The sequence below is a fragment of the Leuciscus leuciscus genome, assembly GCF_965113295.1.
Source record: "Leuciscus leuciscus genome assembly, chromosome: 2".
In the NCBI taxonomy this organism is placed as follows: domain Eukaryota; kingdom Metazoa; phylum Chordata; class Actinopteri; order Cypriniformes; family Leuciscidae; genus Leuciscus; species Leuciscus leuciscus.
In genome coordinates this window covers 38,096,893-38,120,188 of record NC_138726.1, presented here as the reverse complement: position 1 = coordinate 38,120,188, position 23,296 = coordinate 38,096,893, and the positions used below count along the sequence as shown (strand labels likewise).

The following is a 23,296-nucleotide window of genomic DNA, read 5'->3' as shown; positions in this document are numbered from 1 at the left end:
TCATATGTCTATATAACCGTATAAACATCCGATGTATTCTGATAGGCGCAGCATTTAATTTTTCCGTTTTGACCAACAAATCAGTTATCGCTGGAAACTTACCGTATTGTGTTTGGTTAGGACACTATGCAAATCATGCAAAAATGCACATGGGAGGGTTTGTTGATGTCTTCGAGGGCTGTTTGAACAGTTATGACTTGTGTGAGCATCAGTTTGTTTCCCTGTGGAATGTCAGACAGCTCTCATTTTCTGCCTTGCTCACTCCAGGAATGTGATGAACTCTGTTTAGCGCTTGGCATATTTTTTTCCGATTTTGCGTAACTTCTGGCTTTTGTAACTCAATTTTAGTGATAATTTTTTTTTCTGAATTTACTCACCCTCATGGCGCTCCAAACCTCTATGACTTTTCTTCTCTGGAACACAAAAGACATTTTGAAAAATATCTTTATGCTTTTGTTTGTTTGTTTGTTTGTACACTGACAACCAGTTGTTTGGACCATAAACTATTGTGTTCCACTGAAGACAGAAAATCACACAGGTTTGGAACAACATGAGGGTGAGTAAATGATGACCACATTTTAATTTCTCTTTAATGCAAATGTTTTATAAATAAGTGATTTATGATTCATGCCAAAATATCAAACCTGTCAACAGTTATAAATGAAATGTTGCTGACAGCCACAGTTGAACATAGTTCCATATTTAGGCTCTACTAATTTCAGTCCTTTCCTGTTCTCTTAAGCAAAATTGCTTCTCTGGGGATCCATTTTGTTGGAAAAATGTCCATCCAGGTACCATTTGTGTAGTGAGCTAGTGGATAAATATTTCCTGAATGTGTTTTTCTTCTAGTGAGCTATATTTGAGCATTGGAAGGTGTTTCAGGTTGATGTGACCTCATCAGTGATCTGTGAGTGAGGTCAGCAGCATTGGACAGTTGTTTGATGTGATGATTGGGAGGTGTCATGGTGCAACAGCTGCTACCCCCTTTCAGGAAGTCGATAGATGCTACATGTTCACATGTCTAGAACCTTTTTCTTATCAGCCTGCTTATAATGAAGCAGGGAAATATATAAATAGTGGTTTGGGGGAGAGAAAGAGAGAGAGGTTTATATGCCCCTTTTGTGTTCACAATTCTCCATTGATGTACTGCCATCACATTGTGCCCTACCAGAGTTTCCGCCCTCTAAACCTCTGTGCCACCCTCATGCACAATTGCCTGGTCACCTGATCAGCTGGGACAGGACAAACACTGGAAATGGAATTATTTGTCCACTCTTTTGTGTAGCTTACGCCTCTCTCTTTCTCTGTCACTCTTTTCTCTTTCACTGTGTCACTCTAGTGGACAGCTGGTTCATTCTGTCACTTGTGCTGGGGTGAAAGGTCAGGCCCCCAGTGCTCTGCCCTGCCATACACTGTCTCTGAGTCTCTCTGTGTGTGTGTGTGTGTGCACATATTTGATGCGTGTCTTATTACCTTACATATCTGTTAGAGCTCAGCTGCCGTTTTACGCAACCACACTTCAAAGAACAAGGTCTCTCTTATTCTTCTCATTTAAATTGACCCACCTTTTTAATGGATTATACTATCTCTCTAGTTATGTTATTCCATTTTGGGCTTCTAGTGTTCTTTGTCAGATGGCAGTTTTTAAGAACAAGTCTGAACATCTCACATTCCTATCATCTATCCAACCACTAACCTATGCAGTACTTCCTTAGTGTACATAAGCACAGTATGTATTGTTTAAATGCGCTTTAAAGTTTGATTGCAGTCAGACTAAAGCAATAATTCATCTTTTAAAAATGTTTTAGTCTGACTTGAATCTTGCCAGTCAAATTTTGCGAAGTCGGCCAAACAGATATAGATAATGTTGTCCTAGGTGTTATGCTCTGAAAGACAGAGAATAACGTGTGACGTGTATTTAATTCTTCAATTAGTTAGCATTGCGTCATCTGTACTTGGACATACAGATACAGATGTAGACTGTAGCTTAACTACACAAAAATAATATGCAAAAAGTATAACTGCACATGTGAACATAGTTTATGTTCCACTACACTGCTTTTCAAACATATTTGTTCTGTCTTTTCCTTAAAATGATGTCCTGTAAGGGTTAAACAGTCAACAGAGGGATTCCTTGTTCCCTGGAGACAGATGCAATTGATTTGATTATACACCAGTAAGAGTGTGACCCATAGAGATGCTTTATATAAGTAATCTAATATTGTCCAGCCAAAGGCCAAGCTGCCATCTTAAAAGGGGACAGGCTTGATTTAACAATGCCGGATGCCATGCACTCTCACGTCATGATTATCATTAGTGAAAAGAGCCGTAAATAACACTCCTCCTAACGACATCTCTAGACACAGGCAACTGCCATTAGACAGTTTGTCACATTCAGGGAAATGGTTAAATTCAACATGTATGCCAAGATTTAATATTGTTTTCAAAAAACAAAAGCAACATAAAGGAACTTTGAATAATTTTTTTTGTGCAGTCAAGCCACAGTCTTCATCTGTCTGTGCAATTGCAAATGTCAACAACAATGTATAATTTAATATTTGAAGGATTAAATGCACATCCCGTGGCTTTTGGAGCAAGCGCACAATGCCAAGACAAGATGTAGTCTGATTAACATGTTGGCATGCTGGATGAAGCCGAGCTACAATCGCATTTATCTAGATCTGTTGGTTCAACTTCAAGACAACAGAATGGTACAGTTTCAGTCAGGCTAAAGTGTTTGTGACATTTAAAAAAAGTTCAACAGAATTCTAACTTTTAAAAGTGCATAAACATACTTAAAATGTTCACTTAGCCTATGAAACATTTTAGAAAAAATACTTTTAGCTGTCAGTAATAGGGTCTTAACCAGGCATGATGTAACAATTCCAACTACAAGCAATTCATTTGTGCACCAAGTGAAAATTGGGTGCCACAATCAAGTCATCGGAATAGTTTATTTTCCTTTTGCACTACCTCACAATTTATTCCTGTGATGCAAAACTGAATTTTCAGCATCATTTCTCCAGTCTTTAGTGTCACATGATCCTTCAGAAATCATTCTATACTGATATGGTGTTCAAGAAACATTTCTTCTTGTAATCAATATTGAAAACACTGAGCTGCTTAATATTTTTGAGAAAACCATGACACATTTTTTTAAAGATGCTTTTATGAATAGAAAGCTCAAAATAACAGCATTGAAATAGTAACCGTTTGTAACATAAATTTAATGCATCCTTGCTGGATTTCTTTTATCTTCTTACCACTAACTTTTGAGTGGCAGTGTATGTTGAAACCCATTCCACTGAATTCAGCCAGTTCTGTCCCAAAATCACTGCAGAATATGCTAAATAACTTTCCTTCAGATTCTGCTCAGGCATGTCTATGAGGACTCAGTATAATGAAGAACAAGTCCAACCACCACAGACTGTCCCTCTGATAAAGTGTGGTACAATGCACTCACACAAATTCATGAGGCACAGTGTTTATCCTGTAGGCATGATTATGTAGCTTTGCAGAATGATACCATTGTAGACCCAAATCTCTCCAACTTGTCTCACTAATGCCCTAGAGAAAAGACCAAGATGAGTGATAAAAAGAGGGAGAGGGATGAGCAGCTTGTGTGGCCATTTAGATCTGGAGGAAATTAAACCGTCTACTGTAGACTAACAGTAAGTCCCTCTCCTCTCTCAGACTGAGCCCTTCTAGGGTCTCCCATTCAGCTCACTGACAGAGCTTAAGCTGCGGTTTCTTACCTTTAAAAGGTAAAAATGGAGAAGGAATGTGGAATATTTGACTTTCTCTGGGAAATGTTTGCTTTTACACTATTTGAGACAGGAAGTCTGCATTGATTCCTCTTCCTTCCTGGGTCAACACACTACAGGCAGTCAGACTCATGACTGAGCATTAGTCATGATAAGTAGATGAAACCACAGCCTGCTCTAATCAACATCTTTTTCGCATGCCGTGACACTCTTTGACTCGGTTTGACTCGGTTTAGCTGGAGTGACGGCTCTTGGGAAAATTATATTGCTTTTGCTTATGGTGATGGGTGGTGTGTGTTACTGCGTGGGTTTAAATGGGGGTCCTAATTATGTAATGCATTATTCAGTGGAGAGAGTCTGCAGGATTTCTGTGGGTCTCAAGAGAGTTTTTCCCCAAGCTCCAGAGCCTGCTCTTTGATTGATACCTTCTTGGCACCTCGGTCGGAACTGTTTGAGAGGAAAATCCCTCTCTCTCCTGCTTTTGAAGGCCGTCCTGCAGATAAAAAAATGGCCTTCAATCATCTAAAAATGTTGATGGAAATAATTGGAACTCCTCGGTTCTTGAGGCTAGACACTCGATCTAAAGACGCATCACAAACCCATTTTCACTGAAGAAGAAACCTGAATAGAGACTAGATGGATGGATGTGTGTTCTCAAAGGTCCATATTGATCAATGTATGAGACCAGCATACGATAATCACACTGATCTGAGCTTCAAGATGAGAGTCAAAGAATGATCACACTTCCACACTTTGTGTGTTATTTCAGATGGTTGAGATGTATGTGGGGGAATCTCAGTTCCCAGGATGACTGAGTTACTGCACTGATAACAGTATGGCACAGCACATTCGTCCTAAGTGAAGACAGACAGACAGACACACACACACACACACACACACACTGCAGCAGTTAGGTTGAAAAGCATGATGCCCTTACTTCCCCTTAGTCTTCCCTTTATAATGAGAAAATTATTATTTGTCTTTGATTGACTCTATCAGTCACTAACTTTTGTGGATTCTTCAAACTTCAGACATTAGTAATCTTCACCTGCCAAAAAATACCTGTATGTGAGCATCACACTATGAGGGCTGTGTGTTTGTACTGTTAGTTTACCGTTAGCCTGACCTTTTACTTTCAAAATAAAGTCTAGTCGCTCTTTCTGTCAATCATTTCTGTTCATTGAAATGTAATTTCTCAATTTCAAATGTAAAAATGTAACAATGAGTTTTTGTTGCCTTAGTGCCTTTCATTGTGTGTGTCCCAGTCATCTCTTGAATCTTGTGGCTGGGTCCACATCCCCCTTTTGGAAACCTCTCTGGTAGTTTGTTTTCTTGTAACTGTTAGTGTTTTGGGTGCAAGAAGGTCTTTCTCAGTCCTCCTACATCTTTAATCTCTCATATCCTCTTTAATGCTGGACCCACAGTGCACCTGTGCGTCTACTTTGCTTGCAGCTGTCCCAAGTTGTTTTCCAATTTGTTCGTTCTCATGTTCTTTATCTTTCTTTCTCTCATAACAACCCTCTACAATGCGAGTAAATCACTCGCATATGGGACTAAATCTTCACTCTGGGCTACTGAATAGTGTCTATCATTAGCTTATAAATTCTTAGATTTTACTCGCCAGTGTGTGTGTTAAAGGCTAAGTATAAGTTTAGCATAGATATATTTCACGCGCTGAACACTGACTTAGCACTTGAGAGTTTCGCTCTCCATCATGCAGTCTGTAGATTCTGTACTATTTCAATGCAGCTCAATGGATGTGCTGGGTACCTGTATTTGCGTACCATAAACTCTAGTGTAAAAGCGCACGACTCGCTGTCGCTTTGCTGAGAGAACTAGAGTCTTACATTACACGCAGAATCGACGCGCTACATGTAACCAATATTCTTTGTTGTATTTTCCTGTCAAAATTTCATTTTTGAAAAGTTAATATGGAATTGTTCAGCTTTGTCTTTAAGAACAAGCTTGAGATATGTCGTTTTTTCCAGTAGTGGGTGGAACTAATGCGCAAACAGCAATCTCATTGCCTGGCGTTCATCTATTTCCATCCCTGTTTTGATTTCAGCAAATGAACGCTGATTACGTGATTAATATTCATGGACCCAGCAGCTCATCAATCCTTAGGGGGTTGCATATTGTTATTAGTATTATTATTATTATCTTTTTAGAATAATGACTATTATCTATAGCCTATATTGTGATCTATTTTTTTTTTTACAGAAACACTGAATGACTGACAATATCTTAAGCATCATCAGTACTAAGTTCAGTTAAAAGGACAAAATATGCATTCATACATGGTTACCAAGTTTTAGTTCTATTTACGAAATTTCTAAATAGTGCTTGATTATCATAATATAATGCCTGATTGACTGATGTTAAGAGTGTACGTTCAGATATTTGAAAAGCTGTGCCATTTTGCAAAGATAAGCTGATTTGGTGCAATCATATATGTCTATCTATCTATCTATCTATCTATCTATTAGAGATGCACCGATTGATCGGCTGGTGACCGGAATTGGGCGATTTTCATGTGATCGGCCATGACCGGCGACCGACCGGTCAGTCTGACATATGCCGATTTTATGCCGGTCAAATGCACTCGGGCGCCGCATGATTAACATCGCGCAACATCAGCATCACACGTGCACACGGAACGCACATGTAGGAACCTCGTGAATTACGGCCGTTTGACACCGCAAATGTCAGTGGCGCGTGAGCAGCGCGTTGTTTTTTCCGTCGTGCATGTTAATCAATGAGTGCATTCACACCGGCAGCAGGAGCAGTGCGTGAGCGTCAAGCAGGAGCAGCAGTGAAGTGCTAGTTTCGGCGCGGGTCTATTTTTGCAGCGCTGCTCACGCTCAATTAAAGTGAAAGCACACTTTTGATGGACAAACTGAAAATGATTTCACACAAAAAGTGCTCAAAATGCACAGAATAAGTATGTCTTGTGTGTTTTAACAAGAACTGGAGTATGTCAGAAAAGAAAACGAAGACTAAAAAAAATATGTGTAGAAGATATACCAATTTAAACTTGTTTTCATTATTCAGTTTTGGTTGCAAGTATGGTTATGATTATAAAAAATAAATAGTAAACTAGCCAGAAAATATAGAAATATCGTTTATACTGTAATATATATAATATACAATAATATATATATTATTGCCATTCCCTGTTTTCATACAGAAGTTTAGTTTGCTAAATATATATAAAAAAATTAGTTGGATATTGGATATGAAAAGAAGGAAATGGTTCTTCCATTACACTGCACTTTAGATGTGTGTGAATTTCCCATACCAGGAGTAATTTATATAGTTCTATTTTATAGCTATTATCTGTTAAAATGTTCTATTAAAGAAAAGATAGAAAATAAATATTTGTGTGTGCTGTAAAGTGGTTAGAAAAAATGAAATCGGAATCGGCTAAAATCGGTATCGGCAGGTCAAACTCAATGAAAAATCGGCCTAGAAAATTGTAATCGGTGCATCTATCTATCTATACATATATATAAGGGGTATTAAGATACACGTATTCGTATTGAACCGTTTGGTACGAGGCTTGCGGTTCGGTACACATTACAAACCGAATGATTCGTTGGACCATATTTCCTGCTGGTGAGACCAAAATTTTGTTAGCAGTCGCAACAACAACGTTGCCCAACATCAAATGGCAAACGTAATGAAAGTGGAACGAAACTGGAAAGTGGAACGAAACTCATTTGTATTTCACAGACTGTTTATCAGTTTGGACTGATGTCAGTGCTGTGCGATCCCATCTTGATCAAGCGACACTGTTACTACACAACGCTAAGAGATCCTGTAAAGAAAGCATTTGAATTCACTACTGAAGATATCGCTGCGAGATGTAGTGAGAAGCATTCAAATTTCTCAGTTATTAGCCATAGATCTCTGTTAGATCAAACAGCGCTGACGTGGAAACCAGGAGAAACAGTGTGCCATGAATAAACTAGTTATAGGCTTTAAAGGGGTCATGAACTGGATTGTTTTATTATTTTATAATGTTGCCTGTGGTGCCCTTATAATGTTAGTATGATTTTTACATCAAAAATTGGCATAATTTATAAATAAAAGCCATTTTTCCAAGCCTGATTTCAGCCTCAGATTTGAACGCTCTGTTTTAAGGGGCGTGTCTGCTGTGAGACTGCAGTGCAAACGCCCACTGCTGTGATTGGCTGACATGCTTGCATATGAAATAGCTAGTATTATATGAACTCTCTCGAAAACTTTTACTACGTTTTTACTATTACAGCTATCGAGATTAAAAAAATTGTGAAAAGTATCGTTTAAAGCATTATATTTAAATCTATTCCATCACATGAAAGGTTGCAGAATGATGAGCACTGACTGAGCAGATGACAGACAGTCTGTTGATCGCGTGAATAAAGATCTTATCATTGCAACGCAATTTTTGCACTCTCACAAATGCTTACACCAAATCACAATGCAAACACGATGTGAATGCACAGTAAGAGCTTCGTTGTGTAGTGTAACAGTGTCATTATTTCATCACGAGTTTGGTAAGTGTCCAGATAAGCTCTCGCGCTCGCGCTGTGCTGTTTGATTGACTGCTTGGGCGATTGGAAAGGGATTGTTCTTTGATCGCTTTCAGTTTAAAAAATATTATTTTCATAATTCTACGAGAAATTATGTGAAGTTGATCGTTTAGTCACTGATGCATAAACAGTATTGAATGATTTTAAGAGAAATATCTGAACTTGAATAATTACACAGAAATCACTGATCGCAGATCAGGCATTAGAATACACATGGTTACTTACATGTTGCTGGCAGTTCCGTGTCGGGAAATTGTGATTGACTGATTTAATAAAGTTTAACCATGCTGGAATCCGAAGAAAGCTTATGCAGACTGTCTTCTTCCACAAACAGGCACTGCACAATATTTAGTAAACAGCATGTTTATTGCTTGGAAGTAGCTCGATCCGGTTTAGCAATTATCATGTCGTCCTATGTTATTTAGCATGTTTGGGCGAATCGGTGGGCGGGGCTAAACAGGCCGTGTTGAAGTAGGCGTTGATCTTCTTTTGTGGAGGCGGTGTTTTATCCTCTTTGACGTCATAGTTCCCCACTTTGAAAAACGAGTCGTTTGCTGAGCCTGATGTCTATAAAAGCTTTTATTGGACTAACAAGGTAGTTTTCAGTTCTGAAACTTACAGGATATTATTATAGTATGATGATCTCTTATATGTCAAAAGCTCAAGGAAATTTTGATTTCTCAGTTCATCACCCCTTTAAGTCCACAAATCAGAAACTTCATTCTTTACATTCACCATGGATTTATTGTAGTAACACTAACTGTAACCATGGAAGTCTGGCAGGTAAGAATCTTTCAAGTACGTCACACATCTTTTTCCAGCACTTCAAAACTTAAATATTATATATGAATATTCCATTTCATTTTTTATAAGGAGCTGTTTTTGTTTTATATACTGCTCCTCCATCATTGTTCAAAGTAAAAAAAGATAATACTTTATGGTGTTAGTGTTAATAAATAAACAAAAATTTTAAATCAAGGAAATTTCTCTGGCAAAAACGTACCGAACCATGACACCACTGTGTCGCGTCAAACCGAACTGTGAGTTTTGTGAACCATTACACCTCTAATATATATAGTGTATCAGTTTGGCGAGTGGACTAGCCAATGGTGATTCTATTGTCAAGGTGTGTATAGAAGGTTGCATTAACATCTACACTTTAACTCTCGGTCTGCTATTGTTCCCATATGTTATATTGGTACAATCTTACCCTAAATGACAAACTACACATGTGCATACGCATATATACAGTTTATGCAAAATGCGATTAAAGCATTATCGTATCACATATCGAATATTGCATTATTTAACAATATATCGTATTATTCTTCAAAATTGTGAATCCCTACAGAGTAGTGTTTTGAGATCATAAGTGGTACTGTTAGTACATCATGAGAAAGCTGGTTTAGTAGAACTGCTTTCAGGGCGGTTGTGTGGTTTGGATGATATTTGGCCAGTGAGTTTATTGATAATCTACTCAAAAAGGATGATTATGGAAATAATTCAATAATGCTGACATTATTGGGCCACATGGTGAAAGTTACTAGAAAAGTTATTATATTCGTAGTGTGTGCTGTGTCTTTTATAAGAGACTTTATGACTGTAAACAAGACAGATGCACTAGTGACGCCAAGTCCACACTGGTCACAGTAAAATTTCAGATGAACTTTCCTGCATGTTAGCCCAGGGAGCACTGACATGATTGTTGGTTGAGATTGACGGTAGACTACTATAGTATTTGCAGTGAATGTAATCTTTATTTACAAAGAAATGCTTCAACACTGATTACGTTGAGCCCGCTTCATTTTTCCAAGAAAGTTAGTGGTGCACGTTTATGTTGCAGACATGATGTGACATGCAGTGAACAAGATGGATGGGCTCTACAAACATTTTCACCATTTCTTTGCAGGATTAATTAATGCAGTTATCACCCAAGCTCAACCTCAAATATGTGAATGGCAGAGGAAGAGATCATGCTTATGAAGAGCAAATAGACAGTAAAGTTAGACTAGAGGCCTTTTTCCTTAAGTGTGGCTGGAGCAGCTGATATTTTTAGCAGCATTTTGGTCGCTCCCTGCACTGGCTTTAAGAGTCAGGTTTCACCGTCGACCACTGTTCTTCTCCGAACTTCTCAGAGTGAAAGGCTCTTGATGGAGACCACCAGGGATTGTGATCAGCTGCTTTCAGGACACGTGTGGACGCTGCAGAAAGAAAGCTGAGTCTGTCTGTTGACAGACTACACCAGGCTTGGGTGATTCACTTCCTAAGAGTGTGTCAATCAATGTGTCTGTGTAGGACTTAATACCATCTTGCTGTTTGATGGGCAGCAGATTGTGTTTCATGACATTAGGATGTTCTGTAGCCCAATTGATGTCATCTAGCATTCTCATTGTTTGTATTAGTAACAAAAAATGTAATAGTATTTAGGTCATACTGTTGAGATAGGCTAGTTGAAATGTAAAGAAGGTTTTTAGTGCTTCCTCTGAGTATTTGTCTGTTTCTCTGCAGGACTCTGAATCTCTGGACAGCTGTATCCAGAGCACACTCTCTGCTCTCTACCCTCCATTTGAAGCCACTGCGGCCACCGTGCTATGCCAGGTGTTGGACGTGGTCGAGACAACATACCGTGGGGACGGGCTGCGCTACATCATTGACTTCCTGGTGCCTGCTAAACACATCCTTCAGAGCATTCAACAAGATGCATGCGTGAGTCTTGAAGTTCCCTTTCATTCGTTCATTCATTAGCTCTAACCCTGATAAAACTCATCTGAACACTCTGATCAAGGTCTTCAGGATTACTAAAAATTTTCAAGCAGGTGTGTTTTATCAGGATTGAAGCTAAACTCTCCATGACAGTGACCCTCCAGGAAGTTGCCTATCCCTGATCTAATCTAATGAAAACCCTAAATTTAGACTAATACAATTAAGAGATTGACAGATATTGAATTTTACCGGTAACGATAACTAAGTTGCGCAGTACCTGCCAATAACCGATTAATTACCCGATAGTTTATGAATTGTATTTTTAAATGAAATCAAATGCGTTCCTGTTTTTTTTAATAAGTTCCTCTCAGCTGCATGAACATATTAATTGGCATTCTCACATTACTAGCTTTAAAGGGACACCAGGCAAGTCTGAGTGTTTTTTTCTCTACGAAGCTCCCCCTAGTGTCTGGTAGTAAATGCTTTCAAACACTCTGTCGTAAAAACGAACTGTTGTCCCTCGCCACGAGCAACCCAGCTGAGCAGAGGAACCGGCTATTTCAAAACCAGTTATGTCTACCGAGGCAAGTAAAGCAATATTTTCTTTCCAACTGATGGCGATTCTTTTAATTTTTTGTTGTTGTCATGCATACTAGTATTTTTACCAGGAACGAACGATATAAACCAGGCGAACTACTGCTTTCGCGTTTGTTTGTTTTTGGGAGAATGGGCATGAGCATAAAAAATATATATATCGGAGGCTAATATTTGTCTAAAGTTATATTAGTAAGGTCTATAAGTTCATCTGGTAGAATGACGGTTTACCTTTGCTTGTTAAGAAAACATCAGAACGTTTTTTCTAGCTCGATCATGATATGTGCAACATGTTTATTGCCTATTATCAGACGCGTTGACTTAGTGACATAAAATAAAAGTGTAAGTTACACAAATAAAACTGACAGAGGAACGGCCAAACAACTACAGAAATCAAACGTGTTTGCTAATGACAATGCTAACATCAAAGTTATAGTATCAAACGTACTAGTAAGCCCGTAACAGACAGCGATCATAATAAAAACCTTTACAGACAATAGCAAACATCCTGAGGTCACAATTACTTGAAATTTAAATATTAAACACAGTTTATTCCAAAGATACTTACAAGTGCAACAGCAGGATCAGCATCCATTTTGCAGGCTTCTGTTTCTCTCAGTTCTCATTCTGAAAAAGCCGGTCCGATTTACTCGAGTCTGACTTCTTGCTCGGTCAGTCTCCCGTTTCCTCTTTCGTTGGTCCTCCGACAAAGATTTCCTAGCTTTCTGCTTCTTTTTTACAGGCTCAGCCATAACTCAATCTATCGTTGCCCTTTGCTTATAGCTAGCCGGTGCTTGAATGGGGGCGTGTACCAGTGTTGTGCCTGAACGCGTTCATTGAACGATAGTTCATGAACTCGTTCATATTTTGGGCGAACGTGAACTGAACGTAGCCTACTCTATTACTGCCTGATGAACGTTACTGTGAACTCGTTCATTCTGGTGGCTGTGAACGGCACGCTCTCTCAGTTTAACTTCGTTCATAAGGGTGCAAGATTTCTATAGAAATGTATTTGTCCCGTTCGGAACCTCCGTTGTCCCGTTTATTAACGCTGATCTAACCACTGATGTATGACTGAATCTGATACAACAGCAACACTTGATCACGACACCGGTCATCATCCAATCACAGTCCACACTCACGCGCACCAGACCATACGAATAACAAACTCTAAATTGAGAATTAATTATTATTTTGGGACAAATCATTGTTTGATTTGCGCACAGAATCCTCCGCTGTCTGGTCGCTTCGATCCGGACTCGCGCTAACGGCAAATCCCTTTCACTGTCCAACTGGGTTTTGATTTCGGCAAATCAGTTTTGACGAATTCAAACAACGTGATTATTGTGAGTCCAACATACATCCAGCCACGCAAGAAAGCATGAAATCGTCCTGAGGGAATAATATACTGATGTGATTTACTGAACAAGAAACATTTCTGATTATTATTAATAAAAAATAATAAAAAAATCAGGATTCTTTGATGAATAAAAGGTTCAAAGTAAATTTATCCGAAATAAAAAAAAACGTAACATTATAAATGTACTTTCTGAATAAAAGTAGGCTATTCATTTCTTTAATTTCTTTAAAAGTAGTGTATAATTACAAAAGCTTTCTATTTCAGATAAATGCTATTATTTTGAACTATGGTTTGTGTGTAATATGACTTTAATCAAAACAAATGTGTTGTCTGAAAACCTTTTAAACACATACGAACCTGAAATGACATATAGGCCTACTGTGTTATGTTGGCCTAGCCTATAGCCTACAAATATTTTGAGTGTCCCTCATTTTCCTGTAAAGAACCATGCACGATTGTCCCTCATTTGTTTAGTTGGCAACCCTACCCTCAATGCTATGTAAACCCTGGTTGGATAAGGATTTTAAAATTGGATATGAAGATGAAATCTGACACATAGTTTCAGTGTTAAAACTGATGACATAATTGCTGTCTGTGGTTTTATATGGGCTGTGGCAATAATTTTGAAAAATAATAGCTCGCAGCAACATATGGAAAAAAAGAACTGAACTAGTTCATTTTTTGGAACTGTGAACTTTAGTTCAAAATTTTGAAGTTTGAACTATGAACTGAACTAGTTCATTTTAAAATTTGTGAACTGAACTTTGAACTAGTTCATTTAGAAAGTGAACTTTCCCAACACTGGCGTGTACGTGTGCAGTGCCGTCAAGCAGTTCGTTACATCGCGAGACCTGATATCACGCGATACTTCCTGACGGCGAGGCCGCCGACCCGCCGGCCCAAAGTTGCAAGTGAGTTTTTTCCGCTCTCGGGCACAAGGGGGGTGCGAAACCACCACCATTCAACCCCAAAATAAGTAATATAACCATTCCACTGACTCCAAAGCTGTTCAGTTAAGGTTAAAAAGTTACCTAGAGCACCTTTAAATATGCAACAGCTAGCTAGGGAATGCATACACGTGCTCAGTTGGATATAGCTAAACTATAGCTAAAATGGCAAGCAAATGCTGCTTTTTTCATGTTTCGTATATCTTGTATATCCTTGTTTCGGTTTCTCCTTTTGAATGATGAATATTAATTCAATATTAATGCACTGTGTGTTCAAGTGCAGCTTTTTGGTCCAGTCGCAGCCAACGCGAGGCAACAACACCGTTGGTTTTTTGGCGCCGCTAGTTCTTTGACGTCGGCTTGGTGTGTCCTGGGCTTAATGCAATTAGACCGTAACAATCATGACATTTAATTTGTTTCAGATTTGCATGTATTTTTGTCACATTTGTTCTAATCGTTTTAGGCAGCCTACTAATGTTAACGTCCTCTCAGCCTTGTCGGCACTGTTCTCTACTAATGCAGCATCTAGTCAACAAAATAATTTTAAATATGACTCCGTGTTCTGTAGACAGAGTAGTGTGTAGTTAACTTTTCATTGTCGAGGCTTTAAATACGCATCTGATGTATTGTGCTCAGTGCTGAGTGTAGCATCACATGTCAAAACAAACACCACGAGGCATCAGTGATAGTTTTTATTTCACCTCTAGAGGCTGCTCTCGTACTGTGTAATGACAGCAGAGCCTTCTCAGCAGCTCCCACCACAAACAGGAAATCGGGAACCGGGAAATTGGTGTGGATCATTACCGATAACCGATATAACCAGATAACCAGAAATCGGTTATCGGTGGCGATGAGTCTGTATAAATTATATTTAGTCAACCTCTAATACATTTTATAGACATGCTTTCACATGCATTCAACAGAGAATGAATGTGTGAGTGACACGTTTCCCCTTCATTCTTTTCTTGTCTCTTACTCACTGCTTTAATCATTCTGCCATTTTATCTCAGCCTAACATTTGCAGCCATATTTTGTTCGTTTCTTTGTTGGCCCCTTGTTGGCCTCTTGTTGTGTTTTGTCATGTCCTCTTCCGTGTCATGTTTTGTTAGCTGAGCCCCCACTCATCATTAGTCATTATGAGGGTGTACCCAGAACACACATACACATGTATGTTAAAACAAAAGGCTCGGCAAGCCTGTTGGCCTGAATGTTTGTGTTATTGGTTCTTGTTTTGGTTATTTGAGAAGAAGCCCCCAGAAGTTCTCATCCTTCGCAGCCAGATCAGCAAAGATAGGCACACTCACATGCTCTACACATCTGTCTACACACACATGTTCTTTACACTCGACTTCAGCTTCTTGTTCCTTAGTTACAGTTTTCTTTGTGACACCCCCATATGCTACATGCACAGCATTCTTGACTTTGAGTGACAAGAAGAGACAGGAAATAATGGGGAGATGGCTATCGGGAAATAACAAAAGCCGGACTCAATCTCATGTTGCTGAAAATATCTGCTTAGACTAGATGAATTTCCAGACTAATTTATGTACACATGCTGTAATAATCGAGCTGCAGCAGGTTTTTTTTTTTGTGTGTGTGTGTAGTCAAGCCACAGTCGTAGATCATTTAAGCCTGTTAGTCCGCTTCACAAAAATTAGACTTTTATTTTGGTTGATGATGTCTTTATATGACACTTTAAAAAGGTGAATTGTGGTTTTAGGATGACTGAAATCAAAAATTTAAAGTGCGTGTAAACTCGCTTTATGACTTGTCTGTTGTTTCTGACAACAGAGTCCTCACAATTATAACCAAAATGATCAGGCCTGCTCTGCACACTCACACAAAGGAATATTGGTGGAATTTCATGACTGAAAGCCAGCCCCAATGGAGAACGGGTCTTTTTTCAGGTGCACAACTGCAAAAAGACCCTTTAACAGGACCCCTACCAGTATATCCCCCTTTTAGTGTCTTGTTTTTTGTAGTTTGTGTGCGTGTGTATGTCAATATGTTCATTTATGCTCTTGTGAACCCTGTGGGAACAGCGGCTGCTCGCTGCACCTGGGGTCAGTGGAGTATCTCCAGGTCTGTCTATTTCTCTGTGTAGGTGGGGGCTGCAGCTTGAAGGTGAATGAGAATATAATAATGGGAAACAGAAGCTTAAACTGAGAGGTCTGTGAATAAAAAGCCCTTTCACCCCCCCACCCCTACCCTCCGCGCAAGGACATTCAACCCTCCTTCCTCCTTTGCCCTGCTCTTCCTTTCAAAGGAAGCGGGTCATTTTCAGTTTTAGTAAACTTGAGCAGAATATTCATTTCATCACTGGTATATCCAAAAGCACATTTGCATCAAGTTACACAGAGCCAGTCAGTATTACAGTCTGTGTGACATGACTGTCAAAGCATATAGGAAGAAACACTGAACCGTGGAGTTGTTTCGGGACTCCAAGGCTATTTTCTCCTCCTTTAGTGTCCCTGTACACTTCCTTTGTTAAATTCATTCAAATGAATGAAACGGGGCACAGAGAGACTGCAGGGCCTTCTCTCTAAAATTGAATTACAATAAAGGGGCTTATTGTCCAAACTGTCTTAGTGAATCATCTAGAAACATCCGGATTCAACAAGAAAGAATATCTTATAATCCCTGTCCACTTTAAATCCCTGTGATCTTATTATCTGTATTATTCACTGTTGTGTTAATTAAGTGGCATTTTAAAAACGTAGTGAAAAGTGGCAGATTGTTGACATGTTTTTTTATGAATCTTTAATTGTATTAGTTTATCATTAATTAATAAAAATGTATTGCATGCATTTTATTTTTTGCAATACATGTTTTCCCTTAAAATCCCCAATGAGTAAGCCATTGATACATGCATACAAACATAGATGTTCAGATGTTCTGAGACTATATACATTTTCTTATTGTTTTGAGGAAAAATGTGCACTTAGAATGGGGAAAATGGAAAACATTGTGCCACATTGTCTTTTCTTCATGTTTTAAAGTCCTGAAAATTATATGTGGCAAATATAATAATTTAGCTGGATGACCCATTGACAGAATCCTGCCTCTAGCTCTCTGTTTTGTTAGAGTTTTATTGCAGTATATTGAAATTTGGAATGCATTTCTTTCTAGGAAAACTGAAATGTGTCCTGCAAGTCTTTCTATATAACTGACAACAGTTCAATTAACATTGATTGATTTCCTGACTGGTTGTTCCCTCTTTCTTCTCTCTACAGTTTCCATACTGTGGTTACCTTTTTCGTCATGAAGGCTGGCCACTGTGTGTTCATGAGAAGGTCATAATCCAGCTCTCCTCTTTGGACTGGCGTGTGTTACGGCCCAGCGACTTCTACTTGCAGGTGACGCCAACACCCAAAAGCCCCCCGCGCATCACAGTGAAGTGTCTTGCAGTTAGTGGGCAGCATGTGGAGGAGCTTACCGTACCGGAGCTAGCATACACCTCTCTATTCACCATGGACTGGCTGGAGTCCATCAACCGGGAGAGAACTGTGGTCAGAAGAGCCGCCCTGGAACACTGTCTTTTATCAGCGGATAATGACATTTTTAGGGTACCTTGGGAGGATATTGTTCACCCAGAGTTTATCAGCAGACCTTCCAAAGTTACAGAACAAGGCGGAAGTAGAGGAATGGCCAAGGAAGTTTTAGACACAGAAGGGAGGGACTCTGACGTAGATCAAGAAGACAACCCTGAGGACAAACAATGTAGGATTTTTATTGACACTTCGACAGACCAATCAGGGGAGATGGACTGTCAGAGCAAGGGGGTTAAGCTCCTCCCTGCTCTCAGTGAGATCAATAAAGATAGCTGTGGGCGGAGCTCTAGCAGCACAGCGGAGGATTCAGAGGGGGAGTATGTGGAGCTAGCCGATATCTCCTTACCACGCTTTTCCCCACAGAAGGGCTCTCTCACTCAAGCCATTAGTATGAACTACAGAAATCTACATAAACCGCAGACTGCTGGTTCTACTCAGCCTAAAGCCAAACCAGAGGAGAGTCTTCTGAAGAATGGTGCATGCTCACAAAGCATGGTGTGTGCCATGCTGATTGAGGAAAACCTGAGTGATGCCTACCAATCTGTGGTCTTAACCCCCACTGCTCTTGCAGAGGCAGAGCGTCCGCTCCAGCAGGTGGACGAGTCTAAGCCCACATCTGCTGCAGGTACAACCGCCTGTGACCGTGTGTCTGAGCATGATTCTGAGAGAGAGATGTCCGATTGTGATACTGCTCCACTATCTGATATGTCAACACAAACAGACAGTAAACCAGTCGTCATGTCACTAGACAACAGTGTCATCAGCACATCACAACCTGACAGCAAACTAGACAGCACATCACAACTAGTCAGTGAGCCAATCAAGACATCACAACCTGCCAGCAAACTAGACAGCACATCACAACTAGTCAGTGAGCATATCAAGACATCACAACCTGACAGCAAACTAGACAGCACATCACAACTAGTCAGTGAGCCAATCAAGACATCACAACCAGACATTGAACCAGTAAGCATATCTCAACCAGACCTTAAACCACTATGCATATCACAACTTGAGAGCAAACTAGTCAGCACATCACAACCAGACAGCAGACTAGTCAACACGTCACAGCTAGTCAATGAGCCAGTCAAGACATCACAATCAGAAGTTGAACCAGCAAGCATATGTCAGCTTGACAGTAATTTAGCCAGCACATCACAACCAGACGACAAACCAGTCAGCATGTCACAACTAGTCAATGAGCCAGTCAAGACATTACAACCAGACCTTAAACCAGTAAGCATATCTCAACTATACAGCAAACTAGTTGGCACATCACAACCTGATAACCAACGATTTGACACATCGCAACTAGAATGTGAACTAGCTAGCATATCTCCACCAGACAGCAAACCACTCAACACATCACATCTATACAAAACGCCACTAAGAACATCACAACCAAACAGCAAAACATTCGACATGGTGCAACCACACAGCGAAGTAACTAGTACATCACAGCCAGAGAATGAAATTTTATCTGGTAATTTAGAGAGTAAAAACTCAGAACAAGTTTCTCTGGATAATATTGAACTCTTTGTGTCTGATCCTGCTGCAGAAGTCAGATCTAAATCTGAGCAGATTAGAGGTGATTGTGGCCTGGAAGGTAGTTGTGATCTGCAGAACAGTGGAGTGTCGGTCTCTGAGCCTCAAGCTATCAGTGTGCCTTTACAGAATCAGACTGAGCAAACAGATCACAGCCCATGTCAGATACACACACACATTCATACACCACCTGAGAAAGTGCATGATCGTATTGCCGTAAAAGAGGACCATAAGACTTTAAGTAACAGTAGCCATGACAAAAATGAATCTGATGATGATTATAGTCCCAGTGCAGAGGAAGGTGGGCTTGTTTCGGCTGCTTCGCAAAACGACCAGGTAGCCTTGGCCTCTGTCACCACAGTGCCTGGGGAGGATCCGGTTACGCTCATTTCAGAAGTTCAGGTGAGGACAGAATCCTGTGAGGACAGAAACAACGAGACAGAGGTGGAACTCCAGACAAAGGAAGAATGTGCAGAAAGAGATGTAGCGGGAAATTCGCCTTGTAAGGAGGCAAAAACAGTAGAAAAGAAAAGCATTCGAGTGTTGGAAAGCAAGACGGAGAATGAATTAGAAGCAATTTGTAGGGCAGAGGAAGTTGAGACTGCTCAAACAGGTGTGGTAGATACCACGCCCAAGTCTGACTCCGACATTCGAATTCAGGAGGAGGGCAGCTTCTCTGTAGGAACAGATGAGATTGAGAAGAAACAAACCAATGTTAAAGAGCAAGGGGTGGAGGAAGAGGAGACCAAGGCCAATACTGTGAGTGAGCAGGAGGCTATAGTGACCAACTATTCTGAAAATAGAGTCCAGTCAGCATGCACTCAAGTCCTTGATCTAGCCTCAGATATGCCAAACACAAATGGACATATGCACACTCAGGACACACCTATCACCGAACGAGAAGGGCAAAAAACAAAGGAGGAGGAGAGAAAGGGGGGAAAGGAGGAGAAGCAAGAGGATGAGGTTACTTCCTCTCTGAATGGCTCTCCAGCAGAGCATCAGCAGCAAGGAGACATGGAGTCCCATTACCATCAGCAGGAAGAGCAAGGTAGAGTCATCTTTGAAAAGTCCATCCCGCTCACCTTTACTTTATCTACATGCCTTCTTTCCCTTTAAACTCCTCCCACTTTCCCCTTCCATTCATTTTTCATCCCCGTTTATTAGTCTTTACAGATGCATCTAAGCTCTGAACTTTTTCTAAAGACTTCTTCCACTACCTCAGCTGATGAAGAACCTACTTCTACTCCTCTTTATTCACTCCATTCATTCACTTTCACAGTTTCATTCTCTTCCTAATATTTTATCCCTTTTGTAACTATATTTTAATTCTGTTCACTTATAATCCCCTCTATTATTCACTTTTAGCTTCTTTTAATGGTGTTTCATGTATGAATTGTGTTCTACTTTACAAACGGTCTCCATGGTTTGTAGCAGTTGTTCACTATAGTGACTTGTGAGTCATTTTTTTAATCATTCATTCATTGCCGTGTCCACCTAGTATATTTACTCTAGATTAGCAGACTAGCTCCGGCGTTTCGACATTCAGGCCTCTGACAAGTTACAAATGGCTCTCAAATGGCCCATTCTACGACCTGATAGAGCTGCTTTTCTCTTCAGGCTGAAAGAAAAGCGTGCAATGGTCTGGTTTTACTTAGACTGGGCACTTTACAAGGATTTGCTTTGTAGCAGGTCATATTCCGGCCTCTAGACAGTTTGTTTTCAAATTTAGACGCACATTAATTCCACTGAACACTGTCCAAGATAGACAGCATTTCACATCTGAACTGCTAAAGGAAACAGCTGAAGAGAAGCCTGGGTTATGTGCTGGATTTCTGCTTTGTGTACTTTAGTAACTCAATCCTGCATTCGGTTGGATTAAACTATTTTAGGACATCTGTTGCAGTGAATAAAGCTGATATCAGATGAAGTGTGTTTTGTGTGTGATCAGGAGCTGCTTGTCTGCACATTAATATATATTTTATTTAATTTTTTTTCCAAAAAGTTGTTTTAAACAATCATCTGCCATATTGTTTATTAGTCCTTCACATCAACAGGTTGTTGGAATGTCCCACCTCCTCTTCCTCTTCATCCAGAGGATTTGGTTGCTTTGGATTTGCTCACCTGGCCCAGGTGTGGTACAGGTGTGAAGAAAGATAGATGAGATGAGGTGATGTGGGTGGGCCTGAACACAATCCCTTCTGTGGGACCTCTAAAATTGCAGGGGGTAAGCAGAGGGGGGATGTTTTAGTGTGTGAGTGTGTTCGATGGTAATAGATGGAGTGTTTAAGAAATTGAGAACGGGTGGGTGGGGGGAGGGGGTGCACTGCTTTGAAGATAGGAACAGCAGAAAGAAGAAATGATGGTTTGTTTGTTGTGGTAGTTTGACTATGATAGATCTGATTCTTTCTCTCTTAGTGGGTGGTTCACAAACCCTAAACATTTTGAGTTTCAGTACTACAGCAAGGCTACTATGGCTATTACCTCTATACACGCTAAAAGTAAGCTTATCTGCTTATCTTTGTTTTCATTTTTTCTTTTCGTCATTTTTTCCATTTTTCAGAGGATTTCAGGTGTTTATACTACTCTTAATCCACTGTTTCAAGTGAATAAGATTCAGTCTGCTCTTCGGTTTTGTAATGACTAAAATTTAAAAAGTAAAACTTCAAATCTTCAGTGTCAGCAGTTTGCTGGGTGTATTTTTAGTTTTTAAAGGAAAATTACCTTTGGACAATGATTCTCTAAGACCTATAAAACCCCTTGAAAAGCAGTAGAGACTTTGATGAGAATTCAGTCTGTGAAAGAGAGAGGTGATGAGCTGGGCAGATGGAAGACTAAAGACTAAATGATAGTATGGATAAGTTTCTCATAAGTTTCTACAAGTAAGCAACATTTCATTTGTGACTGATTGGCCAGACCATTGCATTTACCGATGTATGATCTTTACAGCAGACATCCATACAGTATACACACATATATATGACAGCACAAAATCACAGACATTCTATTACAATAAAAATAATAAATGTGTGTGCTATATGGAAATATATTCTGTTTAAATAGCATGTTTTAGAGGTGTCCCTAATGCTCTGACTATTCAGGGTCCAGTGTTACATCAGAAAGAAAAGATAATCAGATAGAAAGGAGAATAAATGCATGAAGAATAATTACTGAAGGGTATGTGTCATGGCCAGACTGAACTCCAGACTGTGGTGAGAGAGTGTGAAGCCAAGACCCTCTGCTCTGCCCTGTCTGGGGTAGCTCTCAGCTCAGCTTGAGGGGGGCTCATATAGTCTACTTCCTCAATGTGAGCATTCTCTGGCGAGGAGAATGTTGGGTAGACAAGGAGACAGAGAGAAAGCAAAGAGAAAGTAGGGGTAAAAAAACATTTTTTGTCTTATTTGTCAAATTTATCGTAGCTTATCTATCGTACCTAACTGAAGAAGAACATTCCATTGTGTTTATATTTCTTTCCTCAGAAGCTAACCTCATCTGTTCCAGCTCAAATCCCTTCTGAAATATAGCAATCTCAGCCAGATTATGCTTCAGAGCAATTTATACATGTTTTTCTTGTCCTTGTGCAAGCTGTTTTACGAGTGCTGGAATTCACAGGACTCCATCTCATCTGTTTTTGATCTCAGTATCTATTCTCTGCACAGCAGCAGCAGTGCGTGGCAGTGCAGCGAAGCAAAACTTTAGTTTTATGACTGTCGGAAGCTGATCTCTGGTTATCTCTGAGCCCTATCAATGTCTGGTATATGGGGCACAGATCCAAGCCGCCCTATGGAACAACGCACAGGATGATACCTGGAATGCTTTAAATTAGCTAGGAGTGTGCTTGTTTGAGCTGCATAATGGTACAGATTGGGCAAATGCTTACGCTCAGTTCAACCGTTTCTACATTGCTGTTTGTTAGTGGGGGATTCAGAAAATATGGGTCTGCTGGCTTTGTTCAGAGTCTGAATAGATTTGTGTTTCATGACCCAGAGATTTCGCTTTTTTTCCCTTTTTTTTTTTTAGGTTTAGAGCCAAATGTAGTTATCAAGTCAGTCATCTGTAAGCTGTGCTGTATATCTTCAGCGAGTAAGAATCTCAGTGAAATCCATTTTGATACTGAGTGATCAAACATTGCAGTAAACACTCACTTCAACTAATCATATCATTGTTATCTGTGAACTTTCTATAGACTGATGTGATGCATTATTGTCTTTAATGATAAGACAGATTGACTTGTCAGTTTAGGTTTTTAGGTTTAAAC

General features: G+C 39.8%; 1 protein-coding gene across 2 annotated transcripts in view; it reads left to right on the top strand.

Moving 5' to 3' along the window:
- Positions 1-23,296, top strand: part of plekhg4 (pleckstrin homology domain containing, family G (with RhoGef domain) member 4) — a 73,806-nt gene that overhangs the window by 7,013 nt on the left and 43,497 nt on the right. For both annotated transcript variants that reach the window (XM_082161087.1, XM_082161086.1), the window contains exons 2-3: positions 10,847-11,044; positions 17,176-20,089. In XM_082161087.1, the coding sequence (XP_082017213.1) occupies positions 10,847-11,044; positions 17,176-20,089 (3,112 nt within the window). The remainder of the gene's footprint in view (positions 1-10,846; positions 11,045-17,175; positions 20,090-23,296) is intronic.